Here is a 27,047-nt window from a genome sequence, read left to right on the forward strand (position 1 = left end):
AGGAATTATTTCTAATTTTATGTATCAATGAAACTAATCGACAACTTGATATTCATATCAAACGTGGTGTACATTTAAACGCATATTCGAACATACCATTCTTGTATTCGTATTTCTATGAAAGTAAAAGAACGTCATTGTTAAACTCATGGTTAACACGTAGCCGGTGTTCAACGTGTCTTAAACTCCTAGCCTAAGCATAGTGGTTTGGTAATTTGTTGCTGGCTGCTTAATTTGCTACGTGTTGAATAGAAACAAATGTTAATATGTTTATGGCAGATATTTGTTAAAATTTAACGGGGATATTTTCCATTCGCAAATCGAAAGAAGAAAGAAAAAAAGAAAAGAAAAATATGTTGCCAAATAAAACATCCATTATAAATACTAGAAAAGATATGTTCCCCGATAAGAAATCGACGTCCAAGCAAATGAAAACTTCTACGTTGACGAACGCTGCTGGCCTTAATTCTCTTATTACTTTTACTGTTTTGCTACTTGCTTGGATCTCAGGATTTGCTTCTCGTTTATTTGCAGTGATACGTTTTGAAAGTATCATACATGAATTCGATCCTTGGTACGTATTTTTACGCAATTACGTTATGTGATAAAATTTAATTTAGTTCAGAGATTTTTTATTTAAAATTTACCTATGATTTTGTAATGTAAAGAACAATTTAATTGAAGTAAATTAGTTACATTTTACATATGTATGCGTATGTAAACTTATTATTATAAAATAAAATATTCGTCCATAATCTAGGTTTAACTACAGAGCTACGGCATACATGGTGCAACATGGATTCTATAATTTTTTGAATTGGTTTGATGAAAGAGCATGGTACCCATTGGGTCGTATTGTAGGTGGAACTGTTTATCCTGGATTAATGATAACATCTGGATCTATACATTATATATTACATTCTTTAAATATCCCAGTGCATATAAGAGATATTTGTGTATTCTTAGCTCCAATATTTAGTGGCCTTACAGCCATTTCTACGTACTTATTAACAAAAGAGATATGGAGTGCAGGAGCTGGTCTATTTGCAGCATGTTTTATTGCAATTGTACCTGGTTACATCTCAAGATCTGTAGCAGGAAGTTATGACAATGAAGGCATTGCTATTTTTGCACTGCAAATTACATATTATCTTTGGGTTAAGTCAGTTAAAACTGGCTCTATTTTTTGGGCTTCTATGACTGCTCTCTCCTACTTCTATATGGTATCTGCATGGGGTGGTTATGTTTTTATTATTAATTTAATTCCACTTCATGTTTTTGCATTACTGATCATGAATCGATTCAGTAATCGTCTATTTACAAGTTACACTACATTCTATATTCTGGGACTTTTATTGAGTATGCAAATACCATTTGTTGGTTTTCAACCAATAAGAACATCAGAACACATGGCAGCTGGAGGTGTGTTTGGATTATTAATTTTTGTGGCAACTCTCAGGTATGTTTGTATAATGTTAATGTATTAAATTTTTTAGTACAATGTAATTTTGTTATTGTAGACATTTAAGAACTGTACTTACAAAATCTGAAATGAAATACTTTGGAGGAGTGGTTGCAGTTATAGCTGCTATTCTTTTATTGATTTTAATTTGTTTAACCTATGCTGGTATTGTTGCACCTTGGAGTGGAAGATTTTATTCACTTTGGGATACTGGTTATGCAAAGATACACATTCCAATAATAGCATCTGTTTCTGAACATCAACCTACAACATGGTTTAGCTTTTTCTTTGATTTACACATTCTTGTTACAACATTTCCTGTGGGCCTGTGGTACTGTATTAAACGTATTAATGATGAACGCGTCTTTGGTAAGATCTTATAATGAAATTTTTTATTGATTTTTTACACAATATTAATTATAATTTTTTTACAGTTATATTATATGCTATAAGTGCTGTTTATTTCGCTGGGGTGATGGTGAGGCTTATGCTCACTCTAACTCCAGTTGTTTGTATGCTTGCTGGAATAGCATTCAGTGATCTTCTTGAATTATTTTTTAAAGAAGAAGACAGTGAAAGAGATCGGAGTAATAATGAAAGTGAAGAAGAAAGTGAAGAAGAAAGAGAAAGAAGTCCTGGTAGAGCGCTTTATGATAAAGCTGGTAAACTTCGTAGAATGAGACATGAGAGACCTAGGGGTAATGGTGATGGATTAGGTGTTAATCTTCGAAATGGTGTTGTCATTGGTGCATTTGTGTTAATGATGATGTTTACATTGCATTGCACTTGGATTACAAGTAATGCATATTCTAGCCCTTCAATTGTTTTGGCATCATACAGTAATGATGGTGGTAGAGCGATTCTTGATGATTTTAGAGAAGCTTATTATTGGCTAGCACAAAATACACCTATTGATGCTAGAATTATGAGTTGGTGGGATTATGGTTATCAAATTGCTGGAATGGCTAATAGGTATATATCATTAAAAAATAAAATCTATTTAAATCTTTTTCTAAAATAAAACAATATGAAGCATTCTTCGTTTTAATATAGAACTACGCTTGTGGACAATAACACTTGGAATAATTCACATATAGCTCTAGTTGGAAAAGCAATGAGCTCAAATGAAAGTGCTGCTTATGAAATTATGACATCGTTAGATGTAGATTATGTATTAGTTATTTTTGGAGGAATGATTGGATATTCCGGAGATGATGTTAATAAGTTCCTTTGGATGGTCCGAATTGCAGAAGGCGAACATCCACAAGACATTCGTGAAAGTGATTATTTTACCGAAAGAGGAGAATTTCGTGTGGATTCAGAAGGTTCACCTACCCTCTTGAATTCATTAATGTATAAACTAAGCTATTATCGATTTGGAGAAGTAAAGATTGATTATCGATCACCATCTGGTTATGACCGCACGCGTAATGCTGAAATAGGGAATAAAAATTTTCAGTTAACATATTTGGAAGAAGCCTATACAACTGAACATTGGCTTGTTAGAATTTACAGGTAATTCTAATAATAATACATGATTATAAAAATTGATTTTTAAAATTTTTTAAATAATTGTATTTACGAATTACGAATATTTTTATTGAAATATAATTTTAGGGTGAAAAAACCAAATGAATTTAATAGACCAAGCATTCCAATATCCAAACGAATTGTTGCACGAAATGCTAATTCATATGTCAGTAAAAAGGTGAGAATTCTTATGATAAACAATTAAAGCATTTATTTTATTTGGAATTTTTAATCGTATCGTTTCTCCGTTTTTAAATTATAACATTGTGTAATTTTGAAATGTAGTTGAAATTGTGGGGTGGGGGACATTAATGTTACAGACACCACGTCGCAAAAAAGGTTACATAAAAGGCCGGCCAACTATTATTAAAGGACAAAAACCTCAACGAAAACCTACGTAACATACATTTATTATCTAATTCATAATTTTCAAATACAACTTTTATAATAAGAAAAAAGAATTACCGTCCCTTGGGTCTACCACAAACTATACCTCAAATTAAGACTTTAATATCATTAAAACTCGAATCAATTAAAATATAGAATAAAAAAAATTTTCAACACTGAAAGCAATTGGATCAATTTTTTAATAAGAATGATGTTAAAAAAGGGGATCATACGTTTAATTTTACTTATACTACATAAAGTTAATTATACATATACGACTGCTTTACATATCAATTAGATAAAATATAATTTCTATCTGGTTGCAATATATGATTCCTATAATTGAATTCACGTTACGTATGGCGTATGAAGATAGTATTTTGATGCATTTAAAATTTTTTTGTACTTAAGTAATCTTTAATGTTTTGCTCACTTCATTCGTCACTTTATGCATATTATATTCAAATTGCACATTAAAGAAGTGAATTTTGAATTATGACGTGGAAAACATGATAAAAAAGTTAATGTGTAAACTTTTTTTATATCTGTGTAATGCACACTAAACATCAGCAAGAAAAATTCACTAGTCAAAATAATTGAAAACATTTATTATAAATATCAAACAGGTGAGATCGGAGGGATTAAATATATGTTATGTATACACAGTTTATTGTATACTATTCTTGTTGAACATTTGTAAGAATGAACTTGTCATTTAAAACCATTGTATATTTAATATTTGATTTATTTCTTTTTTTTTGTACAGAATTTATAAATATAATAGACAAAGATTGAATCTTATGCAATGAAAATATGTTTCTAAGTATATTATTTTATTTTGTAATTTTTTTGTTATTCATCGTTCATATTTTACATTCAAGTTTAAAATTTATATTTTTGTGATCTGTGTGATCATTCTTTTTATCGTAAAACGTACTGTTTGTTTATAATGTGTACATAATCTAATCACTATTTTTAGTAGTTGTATGTATTTGAAAAATCACAAAATTATAATTAAAGCAATGTTAAGTACGCAAAATAGTTGCGTACATGATCATTGTGTATATAAAGATAACAAAAAAGGAAAAAAAAATATAAATGAAACAAGATTGTAATACATATTACTGAGAACATTATTTTACTTCCAATACAAAATTTAAGAGTTCAATGCAATCAGAGAAATGCTAACTGTTAAACGTTCTTCTATAATAACAAAAGAATTAAATATCGTGTATACTAAATGAACATTTAGTATGTACAAAAAAATGAAAACATTCGTTTGTACAATTTACTTATGTTGTTTAATAAAATAAAGAATTAATATAATATTTGAGATCATTTATTTGTTTTAAAGATAATAGAGTATTAATAATACATACATAAGTAAGCAATTACTTATTACGACTGAAAAGGACGAATTAAATCAACAGGTGGTCTTCTGCATTGTATTAATAGGTTATAATCTTAAACGTCAAAATCAGCTGATCATTGGTAACAATTTTTTCAAGATTACTAGATTTACGAATTTCAATTGTCTTTTGTAATTACCTATTATATAAATAAAGGATGTAGTTATCTATTGATTCAAGAATTAAATATTTAAATAAAATGTTAAAAATAATAAACATGAAACTAAAATTGACGAAAATTTCATTACAATCTAACGAAAATTATCTTAAAGTATAACTTCATGTAATTATCTTTTGACATTGACTTTTTTGCACAATTTTATATTTAATATTTGTATAATTTATTTTATACTCACTGTTTTTTCCATGTAGATAATATTTGTGATATTTACACATTGATTTTCCATAGCTATAATTACGTATAATATATTATTTTAGACTTGTACTTGCTTGTACTTGAAAAAGTCATGGACTGTTATTATTTATTAATTATTAAAAAATATCTTTTCACATGCTTTAAATTTCATAAGATGTTTTCTTTTATGATTTTTTTTTTTATTCATTACGAGAGATTCGATGTTGCAAAAATCTAAAGTTCCTTTAAAGTCATTTTTTGAATATTTTTTAATATATTAGTTAGTATAATTTTACCAATAATTACGTAATTTATTTTTTCAATATCAGAAAGGTTTCAAAAAATCAAATAACGTATGATATTTTAAAATATTAACAAGAAACAATACATTTATAGAAATCAACAGTACAAATACAATGTAATATTAAACAAATCAGATCATGTAATGTATATTTCATAATTGAGAAGTGAAATATCATCGTACATGTTTTATTTGTATCATTCTATTGCAAAAGAAAAAAAGATGGGAATGAAATAAATTAGATCTATTACATACTACGTAAAAGAATTAAAAGGTTATGTTAAAATGAATAACGAAGTACAATCTAAACATTTCTAACAGAAATAGTCGAAATCATGTACAAATATGTTTCCATAAATTATCATATGAAATTAGTCAACACTTAAACTAGATGTAAAATGTTTATATACCGAATTCATAATGATAATACAGTGAATTAAAAGATTTTTCGCATCAGAAGCTGTTCGTGTGTGCAGTGTCCGCCATTTTGCTTTCTATACATCTGACATGTCTTTCTAATGTTATTATCGATGAATGCTGAAATTTGTGCGTGAATCTTCAATCTCGTTGGAGTGTATTTTGTACGAAAAAGGTTGGATTGCCTCTGATTGGGCAACAACCTCCATTACTGTTGGGACTAATTTCCATTGTCCCAACCTCGGTTAAACTAAACGAAACGAGTTCATAAAGAGAACTTCGCGATAGTATTTGTGAATAGTTTACTTTTGTTATAGGGTATAAATATACTACAAGATTCATCTTATGAGATTTTCTGACTGTATTATTGAAACTTCATTACAATATTTTGCACAATGTCCTGTTGTCTATATAAGGAGTGAACATAACCAAACTGTGTTGATATTCAACATCATGTACTGTCAACAATAGAGATAAAATGATTATTAATATGGCTTTGAATTGTCAAAGTTTATCAGAACTTTTAGAATCTACATTCAATGTTTTGCTGTTTTGTGTAATGAAATTATTTGAAAATGTATAGAGTATATTCAATGTGAATTGCTATGCGAGGCAAGGATTGTTTTTATCCTGATCTAGCCATGGACTAAGTTTACGCTTATTGCTTGAACCAGGAGATTTTAATAATCATCTGATACACATTATGTATAATATGCGAATTTAAACATATATAGTGATATATAGCTTTAATTGATCTAGACATTATTAATTCCTAAAGTATTATTTGCACTTTTAAAACGTAGAATACATTTTATTGTCATTTAACTATATAAGATTTTTTGTAAAATTTCACTACAAAATTTGATACTAAATAGTAGGTAAACAATTTTAATATTTCTATTGAAGCACAGCTCATGACAAAATTAAGTTTTGTAGATATGCAAATACATGTAAATAAGATAGCTGGGTACACATTATTAATATATGTAACATTATTAGTATATGTAGTGCATATGACTATTTTATAAGTTATTATACTTTGTACAAAAATTCATTTTATTAGTTATATTACCTTGATGCATATGTAAACATTAATGTGTTTGAAACAAATACAAAAACAACCAAACTGTGATACAATACAATAAAAATAACTTTTTATTTTTTTATTCTCAGTATTATGAATTCAGAAATATTTATGTATGGACTTGGATCTAGGCACATGGCGTAAACTAAGTTTTATCTAGATAAGAAGAAAGTTGATTTGGAAAGTTTGAGAATGCAGGTAGAACAGAATACAAAGAAAGCGGTAATCAATGAAGGTCCCTATATCCGAAAACTCAAACATGGACAATAAATTGAAGTTTTCGGATCGTTTGAAGGCTTTGCTGAAAACTGAGGCTCATCAAGATGTTGATCCATATATTTTCAGTGAACCAGAGCCATTTGGTACAGCAACAGGAAGAAATGTTACAGTAGTGTCATCCAAAAATTCTAAAGTAATGCAAAATTGTAAAAATAGTAAGACTAAAGAAAAATGTATGAAACAAAGAATAAGGATAACATCCATACCAGATACGGAATTCAAAGCTGTACAAGACCGTGCTGTAGAATTAGATGCTGATTGTAGTGTTGGTGGTGGTGGCAGTGGTGGTGGTGATGGTGAACATATAGACTATAAATTTGCAATCGAACAAAAACGTCGTCATATTGAAAATTTACAAAGACTAAAAAATAGAAGGCAAAGTCGGGACCATACACTGTTGTATTATCCTAGAGCTGGAGATGAAATATCAGATAGTGATTCTAGTGGAGATGAAATGACAATTTACCAACGTTATTGGTTTTCTGGAGAAAATACTTCGACATTGAATCGTTCTGCACGTCTTTCTCAATTACGTTCTCAATTGAGAAGAAGACTACTTCAGTTACACAAAGGTGGAACAGATTCAGAAATTTTGTTACGTGATAGGGCTAGGTGTCTGTTAGAAGCTGCTTGCAAGGATCCTACATCTACAGCGAGAGCTTTAAGTGGTTCTCCAAGTACAAGTAAGGTGGTAGAGGGGCCACTTCTAGTTGGTGGACTTTGTGGAGCTGATGGATGCCAACAGACATCTCTACCTTGTACTCGTCACTGTTCTCGTCATATTATGTTAAATGGAGATCAACTTTTATTTGAACATTGCACTGCCAAATTTAGTGATAATACACAATGCTGTATTCCTGTGTTTGATGTTGCACATGAATTACCTCTTTGTCCAGAACATGCAAGAAAAAGGGATAATTATCATCGTAAAGCCCAAGAATCTAAACCAAAGAAAGCTCGTAAAAAACCAACATCTCCCACAATTCCCAGGCCTAAACCAAAATCCAGGCCGAAGAAACGAAAGCGGCCTCCTGCAAATAAACTTGAGATTAAAGATCCTACTCTAGTACATGAGGAAAGTCAATATTTGAATCAAATAAACTCTAGTGAAAATCAGACAAAAACTTTGAATAATTTGAATACTGTAGCACAGGGAAGTTCAAATTCTGCTAACTTAAATTTAGGATTAGGACTTGGTCTTGGAGGAGGACTTAAAGATCTGGGAGATCATGAAGTGTTTCCTTCTTTGGATTCTGCAGAGCATGATTTTGGCAATGTGCTCAACAACTTACCTGCTGATGCTTTTAATGACTTATTTATTGGTAAGTATAATGATATCATTTTTTTATTAATATTAATTTATATAAATCTAATATAATATTTATATGAATAACTCTTTTAAATAAGATTTGTTATTTTGTTTCCAGAAGGCAGAAATGGTGAATATGAACCATCAAGAGAAGAAGAAGAAGAATTGGAACGAGCACTAGAGGCAGTAGATAAGGATGTACGAAATTTGGAAAGAATGGGGCAAACACATGGACTTTTAGAGCCAGCTTTATTGGCTCAACTTATGTCAGACATTGCTTCGTAGCCCCGCCTATTTTAATAATATAATAATTTGAAAACGAGTTCACGTGTGTTCCTTACAATATAGAAAAAAAATACTGTTTGTGTCTGTGCTGCTAAATGTAAGATTGTGTTATTAACTTTCGTTACATAACTATAAAAATCCAAGATAATGGCAGGGATTGATATACAGAAAGTAACAAGAAATAGTAATTATAATTAATTTAATATAAATTTCATTGGATACACTTATATTATATAGCTAGAGTCACATATAAAAAAATTATATTTCTTGTAAATGCAAAAAATTCCATCCTTGCTAAAAAGTAATCATGAAAAAGTCGTAATCTCATCTTGTTTTATATATTTGCAGATTATTTTGAATATAATTTAAAAGTTCAGTTATAGTGTTATAGTTATAATGATACAGCAATAAATACTTTTTACTTATGAAAGATATAAAAGTCAAAACATAAAACACTTCTACAAATTAATTCTCAAAAGTCAAAACTATAAACTATAAACTAATTCTTAATCTAAAGGCTCAGAGATTTATTTTTATTTATTACTTTATTTAGTTACAACACAAAATAAAAACTCAATTTATTTAAACATATTTATTAATACATTATTTTCATCATTAATGATTTTTTGTTTTTAAATATCCTGATATGGCTGCAAATAATATTCATAAATATTTTGTAAAGATATGATTTTATATAATTTCTCTGATTTATATAAAATTTCTGACATTTTAAATAGAATTAAAATCTTTTATTAAAAATCAATACATTACTTAGTTCATTATACATTTTGATAAAAATGTAATTAGGTTTTGTTTGAATCAGACATTGGAGGTGTTTTAATAAATTATTTTCTATCAAGAAACTTTATTTATAAAATACAATTGCATGAACACATGACTGAACTTAAAAAAAAACTACATATACATATAAATAGTCATTCATTTTTATCATCTACCTGCTGTAATAATTATATGCGAATAATTGCAAATAATCTTACTCATATATGCATAATCATCACTATCATTTTTTTCATTTTGTATTATAATCATGTAGACAAATGTTCAGTAATAGATAGCTGTAACATATAATTAAAGATTCAACTTAATAAGAAGTGCCGAAATAGTTTCATTTTTGATATTTTTAGTAATTGTAATATGATTCAATTTCTTTTGCAGCCTATAAAAAAAGATGACACGCGATATATTATTTTATTATTGAAAATAAAACTATAAAAAATTCAAATCTAAAAAATCTAACGAGGCACAGATTCTGAGAGTAAAACTAGATTGTTCTAGTTAATTATAAGAATAACTAAATCATTTACTGCCATTTAATATTTAAATGATTACAATATCGCTATAGCTAGAGAATACATGTAATGTTTCCAAATGTATGCAGTATATTTCAGATTTTATCATAATTTTAATACATATCGCAATTGAAAATCAAAAAAAAAAACTATGTTGAATCACTTTGTAGATTATAAATAAATGTCATTAGAGTAAAGCAACAAAAAACAATTTACATGTAACACCAGAATTGTACAGGTTTTGTGAGATCTAGTTTTTATTGTCAAAGTTTCTGTGCCAAATATACTTGTTAAGATATTAATTTTTGTACCTTGTATATGCGTGTCATTATTCATAAATAATAGGTCGCAAGGAAGTATATCTTAAATAATAAATGTTTTAACTAAATGTAAACCAACACAAATGGACAGTAAATTTGTCACTTGTAAATGGAAAAAAACACAATATAATTTACAATTTAACCCATATTGGGATTAAATTAATGTCATATATATTGTTATTATATATAATGGTAGTAAGTAGGTACAGTAATTATTTATATAAGGACAATGCAAAATTTAATCATGAAAGAAATGCATTGCTTCAAATGTACCTATATGTGTATCTCCTTGTAAAATATCAGCATTAGTGCGCATTATTAGGCATTACCAATTATAAGCATATTTTTTACATTGTCTTATTGTACTCAGTTTATCCACCCTTATCACATATCCTACAAGCGTTATTTTTGATTATATGTGTCTGTGTTTAATGATATTTTATGTGATATACAAAATTATCAGTATTTTTATTTACAATTTTTTTCAATGCGTGTTATAAATAATTTTAAGTAATTTTTTTTATTTTGTATTAGTTATTAACAATCCTTTTTTTTATGTAACTAAAAATATTATAATTTGTATATTCATCATTATTCAATATTACATAGTAATATTAAATACAAAATAATTAAATTACTGTTTGAAATAAATCTTTTAGAAAATCAAATATAGACACATATTTTCAATTATTTAATTGTTACTAGTTCACATTAACATTAAGTAATTACATGAAAAATAAAATAGTTTTGAAATAGCAATCAACATTGATTTGTGTTTAATTTATTTTATTTCAGTTTAACAAACATTCAATAAAAATTGTTTGTTATAAACAGAAAATGTTTGTTGTATTTGTTTTAATTACTTCTTGTATATTTTATAATAATTATTTTGCAAATAATCATGTACTTATTTCAGAAAATAAAAGTTCCCAAATTTTATTTATTTAAAAATACAATTGCCAGAAATAAAAATTTGTAAAATTTATATTTGATTATATGACAGCATTGTAAGTTATATTGAGTGATATATAATCATTCTATCATCAAATAAAATAATGTTTGGTAAGTGTTATTTCTATTGTTAATAAAACTTTTATATTAAAATTATTATTATTTTCTCAAATTTTAGTTAAGAATATAAGTTTAGAAAAAATTAAATCCAATTAAAAGAAAATAAAGTTATTTCACATTACAATAATTTACATTGTAAATATAACAAATATGCTTATAATTCTTAGTTTATTTTTAAGAAAATAATTAATCTATTGTTGCTACTGAATATGTATCTATCTCTTTATGTGCCTGGCGTTTTATTTCTCTAATTAACCATTTTTTTCTTGCTTTTTCATGAGCAATTTTATATCCTTTTGGTGAAATATTAATTGTTTTCATTGAAAAATCTTGTGTTAAATCAGGTTCAGTTTCAAAAGATGGAAGTCTTTGAATTTTTATAGATATTTGCTATAATATTAAATATAAAAATATGATTAATATTTTGTAATAAATGCATGCATTTAAAACATACTTTTAAAAACTCACTGTATCTTGTATTGTATCTTTAATACTTTTTATTCTTTCATGTTCTTCTCTTTTATCAGACAATTGAATTTTGTCTTGTTTTTCATCCTTTTCTTCCAAGGGCATTAATAAGATATCATAATTAGTTCTATTTTCTCCTAAAATTCCAACTTTTATTCCTAATTCATGTAATTTATCTTCTTCAACAACAAGTGCATGTTTTAAGTAAAGAATGCGTTTATCATTTGAATTGTCTTCTATTCCTATAAATCGTAATATAGTATTCTTTTTTTTTTTTGTAAAAAAAGAAATGTATAAAACACACCTAAAGATAGAAGACGATAATCAGAATCTGAATATATTAATTCTTGTATTAAGGGTGAATTTCTTAATAATTTTTTTTTTTCTTGTATTTTATGACCTTGCAATACTTGAATGTCATCAGGCAACATATCTTGAATCGTAGGAGAAATATTTCGCTTTTCAGCTATATTATATGTTTCAGTTCTAAATAATCTATGCAATTCAATTTCTACAATAAATATCCTACTTTTTGTTTGAATATAATTTTTTATTTATTTTTTTTTTATAGATGATTTATACTTTTTATTTTATTATACTTTTTATAGCTTTCACTCACCAATTAAACTGAAATACTTGCGTTCTAAAGCTATCCAAACAATACGATGTGTCATACAAATTAATACCTCATATATTCGTAAATCTTTTTCTCCTTGTGATTGTGTTAAAGATGGAGCTCCTTTTTTTCCACTAGTCATATGATGATATTGAATGATATCTTGACAACCTACTATTAAATCAGCATATTCTCTACCTAAAACACAACGAAGATTTTGCATTTCTTCTGCATATCTAAATCTATAGCCCTGAGCTAAGGGATTTGGTGCTTTTTTCATAGTAGCTGCACGTTCTTTCATTAATTCCTCCCATGTTATTATATAATATTGAAAATAAAGGATTGCTGCCCTCAAAAAACGATCCACAACTGGTAAATGAAAGAAATTCACAAATTGAGGACTTATGGGACTGATTAATAAGAACATCACAAGATCTTTTATATCTTGCAAAATAATAACATCCGGTTCGTTTGGAGATACTTTTCTTAAATAATATTTTCTAAATCTAAGCTGAAAAAACATGTGCTTATAATGTAATAAAGAAATAATAGACAGCATTTTAACTAAATTTTTTTCCTTTTCATTATATACCTTATCACGTTGACTTAAGGTTTCATGGAAATTTAAAATCAAATATGAGTGTGGACAATATACTTTTGATTGATGATCAAGATCAGACTGTAGTTTAATTTTTTTAATATGCTCATCTTCAGTCTTTTGTGTACTAATATTCAAACATAAAAAAAGATATTAATTTAATTCGTATTTTATTTATGTATAAATTATAATTCGTAATTTATATAAAAATATGAGATATTTGAATTTTTAGATGTTTCATTACTCTAATAAAATTAATCCATTAGAAATTTCATCCCATCCAAAATATTTGTCTTCCATTTTAAAGTAGCAAAATAATTAACTATGATACTATGGCAATGATGGAATTAGTAAGAAGTCAGGTTAACTGTAAATGAAAAGTGAAAAGCAAATTCTTATTCAATGATATATAAATCAATTATTGATTACATATCTATATCATGTATTTTATAAATATAGATATTTACAAATATCGATTTACAATAAAAAGAAATTATATCAACGAAGAAAATAATTTTACATGGATGTATCTTGAAGGAAATAATTATTATTTTAATTATTTATTATATTATTTAATTGTGCAAAACTTAAAATATATATATATGTACATAAGTGAATACAGGTAGAAAAAATTAATTAATTTCGTCAAATGAATAATTTATTTACTAAAATATAATATATTATTTATTTTTTTAGATCATCATCTATTTTATCAGCTAAAGGATGTTTTGGAAGGGAATCTAATATTGGTTGATCTTCTGGAAAAATTGCTATGCTTGGTAATTGGTAAAATGGAACTTCATATATAACTTTGTTTTCGGGATCAGAAGTGTAATGATGTATTTTACATCTGACTTTTACTTCCTCCTGATTATTAATTTTGACAATAACATAAAATTCTTTATTTTCTATGTTTAAGTCAGGTCCAGTTATAGTCTTCTTTGGAAGAGTTATAGTATCTTCAGGTACAATGTATCCTTCATTACGAAAAGCTACTCTCACATGCCATTTTTCTATAGTCCATGGATTTTCGATGGACATTGTTATTGGCAAATAACATTGAGATAATATATCTATTGTTCTTGTTACAAATTTAGAGCTATTTAGAGACAATTTCTTTTTCATTTCATCTTCAATTAAATATTTTTTGAGATTTTCAGGAGTTGCATATACAGCCAATTTCGGTAATATTAGAGTCTCATAAGCTCTTTGAGAAGTTATTGAAACCTTCTCACCTTTTTCACCAACGTTTTTTACATCCTCTAACAAAACTAAGTCAATCTTTTTTTGTTTTCTTCGATTTGTATTTTCTACATATTCATAAATGAAATGTTTATGTGTCATCCGTGGAAATCTCTGATGTTTTTTATAAAGAGGTGCCGGATATTTTCTTTTTAAGATATATGTGTTCTAAAATGAAAAACAATATATAATTCTTTATTTTCGAAGTACTTAATCTTTGATTTCATATATTCTACAAAATAGATTATAAGATATATTACCCGGCTTTGTTGCACCAATACATTATTCTGATGAGAAAGAAGTGTTGAGTGTGATTTTAAATAATTTAGACACAGTTGCGTGTACTTCAACATATTTACTACTGTGAAATTATTTTTAGGTTAGAATGTGGAATACTGCCTTGTTAACTGACCACAGAGTGAATCTGGAGGTCAGTTAGCAAAATACACACAACATGATAGGCGTGTGCACGTATATATATATAAACACTTGTATATAAGTACATTGTACACATAACCTATAATTTAAAAAGTTAAACAAAATTTTTAATTTTTGTAAGCATATTTATTATTCACAAAAATTATTTTAATTTTATTAATGAAATATTTATTCTATTTATAAACATTTATATAAAAGAATAAACATTTAATATTTTAAGAACTAATATAATAAATAAAATTGAATTTATATTTTCAAATGGGATAATTTATAAACTAATTAATTTTGATATTTGAGAAGAACAAATAATTTACAACGATGGATAAATTAAATTCACCATCAAAAAAGGTTATACATCAAGCTATTATGGAAATTAAAGAGCCAGTAGTATTTCAACAAATGTTGCAAAATGAGAAAGGTGAATATTATTGGAAATTATTAGAATGGAATTTATCAGAACTTGCTGAAAGATTCGGCGATATTAAATTACCATTTCGAATTGGTTATAATGCTGGAACTATGGTAAATTGCTGTTGCTTTAGTCAATCTGTTTTTTTCTAAATTTGTATTTAGATATTGTTGTGACAAATTCTAAAAAATATTTCATATTTTTTTTAGAGTCCACAATGGGAGGTGAATTGTTCAATAGTTTCAATGACACTATTAGACTTTATTCAAAACATGAACTTCCATGAAGATAGTAAAGAATGGTATTACTTTGATTATAAGTATATGCAAGAGTGGTTCAAAGATAAATCAGAAATAATAAATTCAATAAATTGGGAAAGGTTTAATATTGATAAAACTGGTAATGATTCTACTCTTTGGATTGGAAGCAAAGGAGCTCACACAAATTGTCATCAGGATTCTTATGGTTGTAATTTAGTTGCCCAAATTCATGGAAGGTTTGTTATATATGTAAAAATGAAAACAAGAATTATATCAAAGAAATAAAATTATTTATTTTTTTTTTAGGAAACAGTGGTTATTGTTTCCTCCAAGTTCAAGTAATTTTCTCCAGCCAACAAGAATTCCTTATGAAGAATCTACAATATATAGTAAATATAATTTTTTCTGTCCTACTAAAGAAGATGAAATTAATATATTAAAGATAGAAGACACAGCAAGATTAATAACTTTAGAACCAGGAGATGTATTACTTGTTCCTCCTGGTTGGTGGCATTATGTTGAATCATTAGAATTAACTGTTAGTGTTAATATATGGCTACCAATAATAACAGATAATATATCAAGAGTTAAGGAAGCCATTGTTAAATTAATAGTGGCTAGAATTGGAAAGGATGTCAGTAATGTACCTGATGAATCTGATTGTATAAACTTGGTAATGTATAATAAAAATCAGTAATTTAAACTATATTGATATTAATTATGAGTTTAAAATTAAAATTTATTTATCAGCTAAATATTGCTGTTGAAGAATGCAAAACTGTGGCAAATGTAGACTTATCTGCTAAAAGAAAAAAACGTACTGTATGGACTGCTAAAGATTTAGCAACAGAGTATCCAGCTTATGTAAAGTTACTTCATGAACTTAGTAGAACAAAATTAGAAGAATTTGTGAAAATGAAGAGGGACAGATTTTCTGAAAACTATATTGATTTGTTAAAAGACAATTCTGAAACTGATAGTGATGCAAAGAATGCTTATCCTTTTATTCAACATACGACTGAAAATATTGTTAATGCACTTTGCCATCCTGACGTTGTTAATAAAGTCACAGAATTACTTTTATCTTAATATATGTTGTATAATTTTTAATATATATTTTAATAAATTTATTAATATATTTATTAATATATTTTAATAAATTATTCTTGGTATTTCATTTATTATTAATATTGAATGTACACATATGACAAAATATTGACTATATTGTAATTTTATATTTAAGTGTTATATTTGACATTGTTGTTTTCAATAGAGGTTAAGGTTGTCAAGTTGAAGAGCTTTATATCTTTTGGATGCACACTATGTGTATAAAATTGTGATCAGTGATATCCCTGATGTAATTAATTATGGGGTTGCTAACAGTACTTAAGAAGTTGAAGCAAAAGGAAAAAGAAATGCGTATTTTAATGTTGTACGTATTTTTATTTTTACGTGTTTTAATATTTTTAGGTTATGGTGTCATTTACATTGATATTTTATATTAAAAAAAATATATATATACATGTATACTGAATAATTTGACATATATTTTTATAAAACTGTTTTGTGTATCTTTTATATTTTATATATTTACAGAGGTTTAGATAATGCTGGCAAAACAACAGTTTTAAAAAGAATTAACGGAGAACCAATTGATACAATATCACCAACTCTTGGTTTTAATATTAAAACTTTGGAACATCGTGGATATAAATTAAACGTATGGGACGTGGGTGGTCAAAAGTCATTGCGTTCTTACTGGAGAAATTATTTTGAATCTACAGATGGTCTTATATGGGTAATTGATAGTGCAGATAGAAGAAGATTGGAGGATTGCAAGATAGAATTATATAAACTCTTACAAGAGGAAAGATTAGAAGGTGCAAGTCTATTAATACTTGCAAATAAACAAGATTTGCCTGGAGCATTATCTGCATCTGACATTGCAGAAATTTTAGAATTGCCCAGTATTAAGACTCATCATTGGCAAATATACAAATGTTCAGCAGTTACGGGAGAAAATCTCGTGGAGGGAATAAATTGGATTGTTGACGATATTTCAGCTAGAATATTTTACATAGACTAATATTAAGAAATTCATCAAACTTTACAATTTAATTGGTAATTTTTTTATAATGTTTTGTATTGTATTTATTTCCTATTTGTTAAAAAATATAGTTGTAATATAATTATACTTTATTTAAATTATAAGTTAGAATATTGTAATAAATCATAACATTCATTTTCATAGCTGTATTTTTTCTTTTGTTTTTGTCTTTTTCTCTTTTTTTTTATTTGGTCCGTTAATTTTTCTTTTTTTAACAGGTTTTTCCAGCGGAAGTTTTGTGTTTGGAAAATGTTTCATATAGACAGATTTTAATAATTCCTGATCGACATCATGCCTTACATCAGCAAATGCATTTATTAATTCATTTATTAGAGATTGAGATAACTTCAATCGAAATTTTTTTATTAGTTTTACAAACATCCCTGTAATGTTAATTTCACTTACTATAATTGTAACATTATTTTTATTTTTGTATACATATACCTCTTGAAATAGGACCGTCAGAAAGTGATAACACAAAGTGGCCAAAGTTTCTGCGATGTTGTTTTTTCTTTGGTTTCATGGATTCATATTTGGCTCTCCTCAAAAGTATTGCTTGTATATCGGGATCTTTCACTTTATAATTGCTAAGTATTCCTCCTAACTTAATGTCAAGCCACGGTTTCCTATTTTGAATTGTTTCAAGCTCCGGTAATATTTTTTTATTTGCCCAAATATTCGTAAGATCCAAAATACGTAATGGACTTTCAGGCGATTTGTCAGGTGTAACTGCTTTAACAAGATTAAGTGCTCCTTCAGCTTTTATAGGGTTGTTACCCATATATAGCTCCTCGAGTTTTGTATTTTTTGATAATCCTTTCGCTATGGTTTCTACATCTTCATTGTAAAATCGATTTCCTGAATGTGATTGAAATATAATATAGTATTAGACATTAAATTAGTTTCTAAATATCAACCGTTCATTATTCTGATCTAGTAAAGTTCTAGTAAAGACAAGAGATCTTTGTATTAAAAGAAAAGTATGATCTTTATATTACCATTTAAATGTAATTTTTTCAATGACAAAGAACGCATTAATAATCGGCGAATATATGGAACGCATTCTTCCCCTAAAGCATTCCACGATAAATCAAGATCGACTAAGACTTCATTGTTTTCGAACCCTCTGATCAGTTTCTTCCAAGTTTCTGCGGTGTACAAAGAATTCCATGACAATCCTAAACGCTTCACTGTCTTCGAACAGGAGAGCAATCTTTGTAAAGTTCCCGCGCAAGATTCATCGAGATTATTATCGTTGATTAAAAGAGTTTCGATGCTCTCGTTATCGCACATTGCATCGGTGATATGGTCTAAACCTTCGTTACCAATGTTACAATCAGAGAGATCTAATTTCTTCAATGTTACATTCTCCGAAATTCCATCGTGAAGTTTCGCGGCACCTTTTGCGCCAATTTTGCATCCTGATAACAACAATGTGTGTATTATGTTGTTGTTCTGAAGGAGATCGTTTAGATGATAACAAGCATCTTCTGATAACCAATTGCCCTGTGAAATAATATTATTTCGGGCGAATATGTTCAAGATTTTTTTCTTTTCTTTTCGCAATTTTAATGAAATTTCCTTAATATCAATCAAAGTATTTCTGTTAATTGTGATACTACTTTCATTCGCGCTAACATTATACCAATATTTGTTAATTTTCATGGAAGGCTATTTATCTTACTGTGAGATTGACTAAATGTACAAAAGGATTTTTCATCAGAGCTTCGCAAAGAGGTCTAATGGCACGCGGATTGATTCCATAATACTGCAAATTAATTCTCTCAGACAGTAACATATCCTCCAAGGCCTGTATAGGTCTGATGTGAGATGCCTTTGCCAAGTCGAAAAATTTCAGCACACTGTCATCTGGATAAGATTCGATTTTACGTTCGTGAATGATCCAGAACGCGGGCACCAAACCAGGATCGTCAGGAATTGGAAATATCGTGTATAGATTTTGTAATTTCAATTGGGAATCGCTGATATCTATATCTTTGAGACAATGGTGAATAGAACTTTCTACGGACAATTCGACAGAAACGATCGATTCCTCTTCCGGAGTGATCAGCGTTTCCTCCGATAAATATTTCTCTTCTTTTATCTAAAAATTTAATTTAATTTAATGTTTCTTTATATATTTTTTCTATACGAAAACGATCTCTCTCTTTTTTTCTTTTTATTGAATTTCGATTGGAATTACATCAATGATTTTTCGCAGCTTTTCTTTTTCTAGTTCGAGTCTAATTTTTTTCTTGACCACGAACTCCGGAAAATCCGCAAAAATGTCCACTTCTTCTGGTTCTCTCTCTTCCTCCTCCTCCTCCTCCTCCTCCTCCTCTTCTTCCAGAATTACCTCTTCCTCCTCATCGCCCAGAAATTCCCACTCGTTTCCGTAATAGTTCAAGTAAGAATCCGGCAATTCAGTAATATTTTTCAAATCAAATATTCTCTGAAACGTATGTTTCTCATAGGAAATAGAATTTCAGAATGATGAGAAGCGTACGGAATTACTTCAGACGCTTCGAAAGGCTCCATTCTTTTTTGTCTTGCCCAACTTGAACTTTTTAATTAATACGTTCTCTTTCGTTTTTATTTATTTTATTAATATGTCGGTAACATAATTTTAAATTTTTATGACACGAAGTTATCACATATGGACAATGAGAATGATCGAGAAAGGATCACTTTCAAATCACTATTTCAGGCAATTTGAAATTTGAATTCGTAGTTGCATACATATACATAAGGGTGTATCGATCTATTGCGAGAGGTTTCAAAATTTTATACATACATTTTACAGGTCACCACGTAGGAGAGAAGCTGATAGTTCAATTCTGAGAATACAGCTGCAAAAATTCGTAAATTGATCCTTTTAATTAGTTTGTGTTTGCAAATGAAAATTTATTTAATTTATAGACAGTGAAATGCTAGCATCGCGTAGCGGTGAAATAACGGAACTAAAAATCTATTGCTGTTCTTGTCGCACTTATACTGTGTGGCAGATAAAGAGCGCACGAGTATGCAACAAAGACGGTAATAGATTTTAGCCGCTTCACCGCTACGCGGCGCTATTTCACAGTATTTAAATTTTAAATTTTTATTTGAGGATTAATTTGCAAACTTTTGCGGTTGTGTCTTCATTGTTTTTTTTCTAAACATCCTACATTGTTTCCTTATCAACGTTCTATTCGACTTGGAGAATGCATTAATGGAGATTTACAAATTTTATTCAATAGACCGAAGCGCTCTTCCAAATAATATTTAATTTCTTGCAAACTGCATTCAATATTTGAATCAAAATTGTTCATGAACATAATTAGAGGCATGCACGATAAGTTTTACATAACTTCGAACATAAATTTTCGTTTAATCGGTTATTTATTAATATTAAAATTTAATAGGATATTTATTAATAATTATTAAACGGGACTGAAATTATTAAATAATACTTTAATTAAATATTTATGAATTGTTGAACTAATGTTTAAAAGTATCGCGAAAATGTATTAAGGATATAAATGTTTTAAATTGAAAATTTTTAATTAGAACTTAATTGTGATAATTAAAGCATTATAAATAACGTTTAAACAATTAAAATGTTTAGAAATTTATGGTAAGATGTAGTTAGGAATTCAGGCCGATGTGTTTGCGGCGAAGGTTCAATTGATAATGAGATCGACATCGCTTGAAGTTATCTTGACCTTTTGGCAGTGACAGTCTTAGCAGTAACGTTTACATTTTTAATCTAATCTAAATTTATACCTACATTATTAATCTTTAACTGTATTAAACTGTATTTATATCTACATTATTAATCTTTAACTGTATTAAGCTGTATTTACATCTACATTATTAATCTTTAACCGTATTAAACTGTATTTATATCTACATTATTAATCTTTAACTGTATTAAACTGTATTTACATCTACATTATTAATCTTTAACCGTATTAAACTGTATTTATATCTACATTATTTATCTTTAACTGTATTAAACTGTATTTATATCTACATTATTAATCTTTAACTGTATTAATTCCAGGCTTTCATTAATATTTAACGTCAGCGTATCGCTTGAACAAAGTATACGTTATTTGAAACGCTTGAAAGAGGGATCGGACATCGAATACTTATATTCCGTTACTCTTAAAATCCATCGAAAACTCTCGAAACTTTCAAGATTTCCGCAACACTTCAAACAAGACATTCAGGATTTATCGAGACTTTCGGGAAACGTTCATATCGTGAACAAATTTTTCGTCATACGTAGAAGTATTTCGCATTTTCAGATTTATACTACTCAGATTTCTCGTGTCAGATGTTGGACATCGTTTGGTGGAGGGTTCGCGATATCTGTAGATGGTATTCATAGGTGTTAAAGCGCGTCGTATTTCATGGTATTATAGAGCTCGGGCCTGTAACCTTGGCTCTTGCGCTTTCTCAAGGCATCCGTTTTATACGGTGACGGTGCTCTTGGACCTGGTGGTTCACACGGACCTTATTCGGCCGAGGAGCAACAGGGCTGACTCATTTACCGAGTATTCGTCAAGTGGCTCTTCTGGGCCATTGTATTGTAATTTCGGCAGATCGTTCATTCAGCAGTCACGCGGTTTGTATACGCGGCTTGTGTAAGTACCGTGGTTAAGATCGTCCCGATGGCCACCGATTTACCGTCCCAACGTCTCACGAAATTGCTTACACGGGTCCTTTGTTAATCTCAGACGCGCTTTCGATGTTAATGAACACTGTATTATCCTCAATGAAACGATCTATTGAAATCCGTGGCCGGTTTTGCCGGATCCAACGGCCACGATTGTTCTCCAGCGATTGGTTTAGACTGAGCGCTCAGAATGACTGAAAAAAAACTGATGTCCGACACGTGGAGCATTTCATTTGTAGATAAGAACGTTGAAACATCATCTGTATAGCACCAGCTACTGCTTTTTATTTCATCTTACGAATTTCTTTTACGAAAATTAAAGAATATAAAGAAGCAAGTAAAAATGTACACGTAGCGACGAACATAAATGAATGTTCGAGAATTTTTATATTTGAATTCGTTGTACGAGTCGAGTCAAATTATAAACGAGCTCAGAGTCATCCTGACATTTTGGTATTTCAAATTTCTTACTAGTCTCTGAATCTTCGGTATACCCACGATTTTCTTCCACTAATTGACCATTCTCTTCGATTAACACGTAACGTGACATTACTCTATTCGTCATACCGCCAAGTGTTTCGTTTCCAACAGACTTTCCACATTCGTTTAAACGCGATTAAATCCGAGACGCGTTGTCCCGTTCCGTTCTGCTTCTGGTGTTGTTCGCTTGTGGCAGCTGCCCCCGGAAGGCACGTCTCCTTACGATTCTGCGTTCCCGGTGATTTGAATGCAACCTGCGCGGACGTCGACTCTCACCACGTGAGAGAATTCGTTCGGCCTGTTGCATTCGGGTAGAGACAGAGTGAAAACCAGTGAAAACCAAACGGTGTTTTAAGGGTTGTACTTTTTATTGAAACTCGTTCATCATCATCACCATCATCATCGTCCTCGTCGTTTTTCGTCACAGTCGTCGTCGTCGTTGTCATTGTAATCATAGGTGAAAAAAAAAAAAAAAGAAAATAAAAATAAAAATGATTGCGGGAATCGGAAGGAGCTTAACTTTATTTACACGCACTCGCTTATGCTTCCTTCGCGCTTATTTGACACGGGGCTGATCACAACGCGTGGATTATCCATTAGCTATCTAAGGATCAGGGACCAGGGACATTAGTTCGCCTCAATTGCAAGCGAAGAAGAAAAATCTCGACGAGATCATTTTTTTTTTCGATCGATCGTAGATCGATAAGCAGAATTTCGAGTTACCGGGGGGGGGGGGGGGAACTGTTGTCCGTGTTCTCTCAACAAATTAATAAAAGGAAATAAAAAAAAAATAAAAAATAATATAATATAATATAAAATAATATAATATATATATATATATATTTATATATATATATATTTTTCCATCGCTTTTATATATTTTGTATAATAATATAGATTTCTTTATAAAATAAACTATCTGTTATAAAAATTTTTCTTCCGTTACAGCTTACGTATGCCTAATACGAGTTTATGCGATCTTCTCCTCGATGAAAGTCTAGTAACACGTGTGCTTTTCGTGCGTCGTTGATCGCGTTGTCACACGCTTGGAACTAAGAGAGAGAAGAGAAAAAAGAAATAAAAATTGCACATCTAACAGGGAGAAGATAGGAGGATATAGGTGAGGGAGATCCAAAAAAAAAAAAAAAAAAAAAAAAAAAAAAAAGGGGCAGGAAAGTATCTGCATCTATGTACTGTGGATCTATTTACATTATACGTCGCTTCGATCGTGCGACCGTGTCGTTTGTCGCTTCTCGTCGTTGGCAAAAATCCTCCGTACGCGCCCTCTGTCTACAGAAAAAAATACATCGTTCTCTTCTTTTTAATTCACTTGATCAGCATTTATGAACATCATCAACGAAATAACTGATTTTTCCTGCAATATTTATGAAACTGTTGAAAATCATTGAGAAATCTTAAAAAAAAGACCAGTGAATTAATCGACGAACGAATTATTTTTTCAGGCCGATCGCTGGCTGAAACGATCGATTAATCGGCTCGTAACTTATCAAAGAGGGTGTCACGATGGATAAACTCTACGATATTCTCTCTCGCACTCCTTCTCTCGTTCGCTCTATGAGTATCACAATAATATCGTCCAACGGAACATCCGAAGCCTCCGTTCACGCAAGATTAATTCGCCTACGTGCTATTCGCCTATAGCTCTACGAAAACGTATTCGGTGGCTGTCGTTAATTGGCCGTGTTCTCGGCTTCGGATCGTGCATGAATGCCTACGATTTTAACGCGGATACAACGTCGATAGTTAGACCTTAAGGCTGTCCATAGGGACGACGGCGTTCAGAGGTGATACAGGCTTAGCGAAATTAATAAGTACGGGCTATATACATATGTACAACGATAAAACAACTCGGCGCTGTTGATATATAATTGTAGACCGTCGATTATTGTCGTGGAATAGCGAGGGGATTCATCTTGAGGAAGATAGAGAACGATGATCTCTTTTGTGATAAAAACGGTTCTGTTCAAACAATCTTTTCCTTTTTATCAATGAAACCTTGTTGAAAAAGAAATATGTCCCTTCCCTTCTGCATCGTTCTATGTCTTCCATGTTTTTATATCACTCGACGAAGAAGAGGGAACTTCTCGAAACGGAATGCACAATTTTTCACAATTTAATTTCCTAAAGTGAGAGATCCGTGCGATCTGTTCGTTAAAACTAAGCCAATCATTAATGATCATTCTTCCTTGATGTCCTTGGCAGCTGTTCTCTTCGTCCGAAAGTATGGACAATATTTTTTTCCTCGAAGGTCGATGTATTTAAACATTCGCAAGTCCATCGTGTTACACGTGAACCGTGAGCACTTGATGGGATCCTGAAGTCTGGCTAGTGCCTGGTTGCTGGTGAGAAGAATACGTCGGCTCCTGGAGTCTTGGTTTACTGTACGGCTTGTGGGGTCCTTCTTCGTACGTGAAACTGGCAGTGTTGTTCCTGGCCTCGGCGCTCGGAGGTTTGTAAAGCGGTGGCAAACGATGTCTACTGTCCTCGGAGACCATCTCCAAACTTTCTTCTGTCGCGCCAAGAGCCAACGAAGTCCCCGACAGAGGTCTCACCACGGAGACCCTTGGCTCTCCTTGATCCTGATCTTTCAAGGGATTCGCGTATCTCCTCAGGTTCTCCTCGTTTTGAAGATTGTTCGACTTTTCGTCCAAATCGCTACGATGCCGATGCAACGAGGTCTCGCTGCTGGTCGTTGCGGTCAAACTCGATCTCTGTCTGATCGTTCTAAGATACCACAGTCCACCGAACAGCGCGAGGACTAAAATTGTCGCCAGAGCTCCGCCTAGAACGGCCACGTAGCTACCGGCGCTGTTGGAGTTCACGGAACTTGGCTCACTGAGCAAGGCCGTCTCCACTTTGACCTCCAGCACGGAGGCCAGAGCGAGAGGTCTGCCCAGAGGTCTGCTGAGAGCTTCACCTAGATCTCTGGCCGCGTCCGCGGCTGCTTCGGAGAAGACAGTCACTTCCACTGTGTCGTTGTCTCCAGGTTTAAGATCGCACAGAAGAACGATGGATTGCGGCCTTCTTGGGTCAGCTAGGAGCTTCCTCAATCGTCTGCAGAGGATCTCGACGGACGTGCCTGTGGCGAGAGTGTCTCTTCTTAACAAGATGGTCAATCTGGAACAGGTTGGACCTGGTGTGGCCTGTCCAGGCCAACAAGAAGGCGGCGCAGGCAGAGCAGGTGGTCCTACTCTTCTTCCGGTTTCTATTGGACGACATTCACCCCAAGCTAGACACGACGGAGCCAGGCAACTCTCGCTTGGACTGGGTACACAGACCTCGTGAGCTAGGCACGATGTACCATTCAGACAGTTGCCAGGACCGCACCAGATATTGCTACATTGGCTCTTGCCGTTTCTGCACTCGCAGACGTTGCAGTCGTCGTCCCAGCTGGCTATGGGGCATCCTGGGCCACCGGCGGTGCGGATCTCGCAGCGAGCACCGGTTCTATCTGGCGGACAGATGCAGGAGTAGATCGCTATACCGTCCACGCATGTCGATCCACTTGTGCAGGGGTCACTGGCGCATTCGTTCACGTTTATCCGACAGTCCGGACCGGTGAAACCTGCTGCACATTCGCACCTGAACCAATTGATTCCGTCTACGCATTTCCCTCCGTTTAAACACGGTAACGGTTGACAATCGTCAACGTCTCGACGACAGTTCGGCCCCTCGAAACCTTCGCGACAGACGCATCTGTAATTGCCATCGGCGGTGTTCACGCAGGTCGCTCCGTTCTCGCAAGGATTACTCGCGCACGCTGGCGACGCTATGTGACAGGCAGCTCCCTCCCATCCTGGAGGACAATGACAGGTGAATCCATCACCACGATCCTGACAAGTTCCACCGTGGCGACACGTACCAGGTTCGCAGTGGCCGGCACGAAGGGCGCAGGTTTTCCCTTTCCAGCCGTCTCTACAAATGCAGGTGAAGTCCGCCACTCCGTCGACGCAGGTGCCGTTGTTGCGACAAGGGGAGGCTGTGCACTCGTCTACGTCTAAAATAGAATCAACTGATAAATCTAGTTTTCAGTGTTCTTAAATCATCTTTAACCTCTTGCGCTGGAAATTAATTTCTCGCAAAAGTCCAAGCAACACATTCGAAAAGAACCCGACGCGAGGTATGTATTTCGAACAATGAATTCAGTCGACGTAGAATTCACTTGACGCAGTTCGTGTCGTATTGCAGTTTAGAGGCAAATAACAAGCACTGTTATGTCATTCCAC

At 31.1% G+C, this 27,047-nt stretch overlaps 8 protein-coding genes across 16 annotated transcripts in view; 4 read left to right on the forward strand and 4 right to left on the reverse strand.

Annotated features, from left to right (window-relative positions):
* Positions 1 to 133: 133 nt before the first annotated feature.
* On the forward strand, positions 134 to 3,561 carry LOC122528365 (dolichyl-diphosphooligosaccharide--protein glycosyltransferase subunit STT3B). Of its 2 annotated transcripts, none has more exons than XM_043653413.1 (7): positions 134 to 574; positions 761 to 1,459; positions 1,521 to 1,831; positions 1,897 to 2,434; positions 2,516 to 2,977; positions 3,080 to 3,170; positions 3,278 to 3,561. In XM_043653413.1, exons 1-7 carry the CDS (start codon positions 354 to 356, stop codon positions 3,302 to 3,304), a joined length of 2,349 nt encoding a protein of 782 aa, XP_043509348.1. In that variant the 5' UTR covers positions 134 to 353; the 3' UTR covers positions 3,305 to 3,561. The 2 variants fall into 2 exon arrangements, with proteins under 2 accessions (XP_043509348.1, XP_043509347.1); XM_043653412.1 differs by having other exon boundaries at positions 140 to 574; positions 3,313 to 3,561.
* A 2,055-nt stretch (positions 3,562 to 5,616) lies between these two features.
* LOC122528367 (INO80 complex subunit D) lies at positions 5,617 to 10,798 on the forward strand. 3 transcript variants are annotated; one of them, XM_043653417.1, is made up of 3 exons: positions 5,619 to 6,179; positions 7,291 to 8,546; positions 8,652 to 10,798. In XM_043653417.1, exons 2-3 carry the CDS (start codon positions 7,361 to 7,363, stop codon positions 8,816 to 8,818), a joined length of 1,353 nt encoding a protein of 450 aa, XP_043509352.1. In that variant the 5' UTR covers positions 5,619 to 6,179; positions 7,291 to 7,360; the 3' UTR covers positions 8,819 to 10,798. The 3 variants fall into 3 exon arrangements, with proteins under 3 accessions (XP_043509351.1, XP_043509352.1, XP_043509353.1); XM_043653418.1 differs by having other exon boundaries at positions 5,619 to 6,036; XM_043653416.1 differs by having other exon boundaries at positions 5,617 to 8,546.
* On the reverse strand, positions 9,775 to 13,563 carry LOC122528368. Of its 4 annotated transcripts, XM_043653420.1 has the most exons (6): positions 13,446 to 13,563; positions 13,196 to 13,328; positions 12,607 to 13,114; positions 12,292 to 12,498; positions 11,988 to 12,229; positions 11,638 to 11,909 (listed from the first exon to the last, which is right to left on the reverse strand). In XM_043653420.1, exons 1-6 carry the CDS (start codon positions 13,499 to 13,501, stop codon positions 11,706 to 11,708), a joined length of 1,350 nt encoding a protein of 449 aa, XP_043509355.1. In that variant the 5' UTR covers positions 13,502 to 13,563; the 3' UTR covers positions 11,638 to 11,705. The 4 variants fall into 4 exon arrangements, with proteins under 4 accessions (XP_043509356.1, XP_043509355.1, XP_043509354.1 ...); XM_043653421.1 differs by lacking the exon at positions 11,638 to 11,909 and adding an exon at positions 9,775 to 9,894 and having other exon boundaries at positions 12,607 to 13,328; XM_043653419.1 differs by having other exon boundaries at positions 12,607 to 13,328.
* Positions 13,564 to 13,841: 278 nt separating this feature from the next.
* LOC122528350 (39S ribosomal protein L9, mitochondrial) lies at positions 13,842 to 14,821 on the reverse strand. The gene is made up of 2 exons (XM_043653385.1): positions 14,704 to 14,821; positions 13,842 to 14,611 (listed from the first exon to the last, which is right to left on the reverse strand). The coding sequence occupies exons 1-2, from the start codon at positions 14,794 to 14,796 to the stop codon at positions 13,886 to 13,888; spliced, it is 819 nt and encodes a 272-aa protein (XP_043509320.1). The 5' UTR covers positions 14,797 to 14,821; the 3' UTR covers positions 13,842 to 13,885.
* Positions 14,755 to 16,692, forward strand: LOC122528349 (HSPB1-associated protein 1). Of its 3 annotated transcripts, none has more exons than XM_043653383.1 (5): positions 14,755 to 14,873; positions 15,185 to 15,403; positions 15,500 to 15,786; positions 15,857 to 16,223; positions 16,301 to 16,692. In XM_043653383.1, the coding sequence occupies exons 2-5, from the start codon at positions 15,200 to 15,202 to the stop codon at positions 16,637 to 16,639; spliced, it is 1,197 nt and encodes a 398-aa protein (XP_043509318.1). In that variant the 5' UTR covers positions 14,755 to 14,873; positions 15,185 to 15,199; the 3' UTR covers positions 16,640 to 16,692. The 3 variants fall into 3 exon arrangements, with proteins under 3 accessions (XP_043509318.1, XP_043509317.1, XP_043509319.1); XM_043653382.1 differs by lacking the exon at positions 14,755 to 14,873 and adding an exon at positions 14,911 to 14,997 and having other exon boundaries at positions 15,182 to 15,403; XM_043653384.1 differs by lacking the exon at positions 14,755 to 14,873 and having other exon boundaries at positions 15,157 to 15,299.
* Positions 16,693 to 16,805: 113 nt separating this feature from the next.
* LOC122528351 (ADP-ribosylation factor-like protein 2) lies at positions 16,806 to 17,671 on the forward strand. The gene is made up of 2 exons (XM_043653386.1): positions 16,806 to 16,982; positions 17,147 to 17,671. Exons 1-2 carry the CDS (start codon positions 16,918 to 16,920, stop codon positions 17,634 to 17,636), a joined length of 555 nt encoding a protein of 184 aa, XP_043509321.1. The 5' UTR covers positions 16,806 to 16,917; the 3' UTR covers positions 17,637 to 17,671.
* Positions 17,672 to 17,861: 190 nt separating this feature from the next.
* Positions 17,862 to 23,246, reverse strand: LOC122528360 (RAN GTPase-activating protein 1-like; the record flags this gene model as incomplete). The annotated part of the gene is made up of 6 exons (XM_043653398.1): positions 23,178 to 23,246; positions 19,861 to 20,109; positions 19,342 to 19,734; positions 18,656 to 19,163; positions 18,102 to 18,515; positions 17,862 to 18,040 (listed from the first exon to the last, which is right to left on the reverse strand). Coding segments are annotated over exons 1-6 (1,812 nt in total), but the record flags the coding sequence as incomplete, so codon positions are not given.
* A 398-nt stretch (positions 23,247 to 23,644) lies between these two features.
* Positions 23,645 to 27,047, reverse strand: part of LOC122528354 (protein jagged-1-like) — a 68,137-nt gene continuing 64,734 nt past the window's right edge. Inside the window, exon 6 of the mRNA XM_043653389.1 lies at positions 23,645 to 26,818. Within this exon, the coding sequence (XP_043509324.1) occupies positions 25,104 to 26,818 (1,715 nt within the window). The 3' untranslated portion in view covers positions 23,645 to 25,103. The remainder of the gene's footprint in view (positions 26,819 to 27,047) is intronic.

Source organism: Frieseomelitta varia, unplaced genomic scaffold, assembly GCF_011392965.1.
Source record: "Frieseomelitta varia isolate USP_RPSP 00005682 unplaced genomic scaffold, Fvar_1.2 scaffold_249, whole genome shotgun sequence".
NCBI lineage: Eukaryota > Metazoa > Arthropoda > Insecta > Hymenoptera > Apidae > Frieseomelitta > Frieseomelitta varia.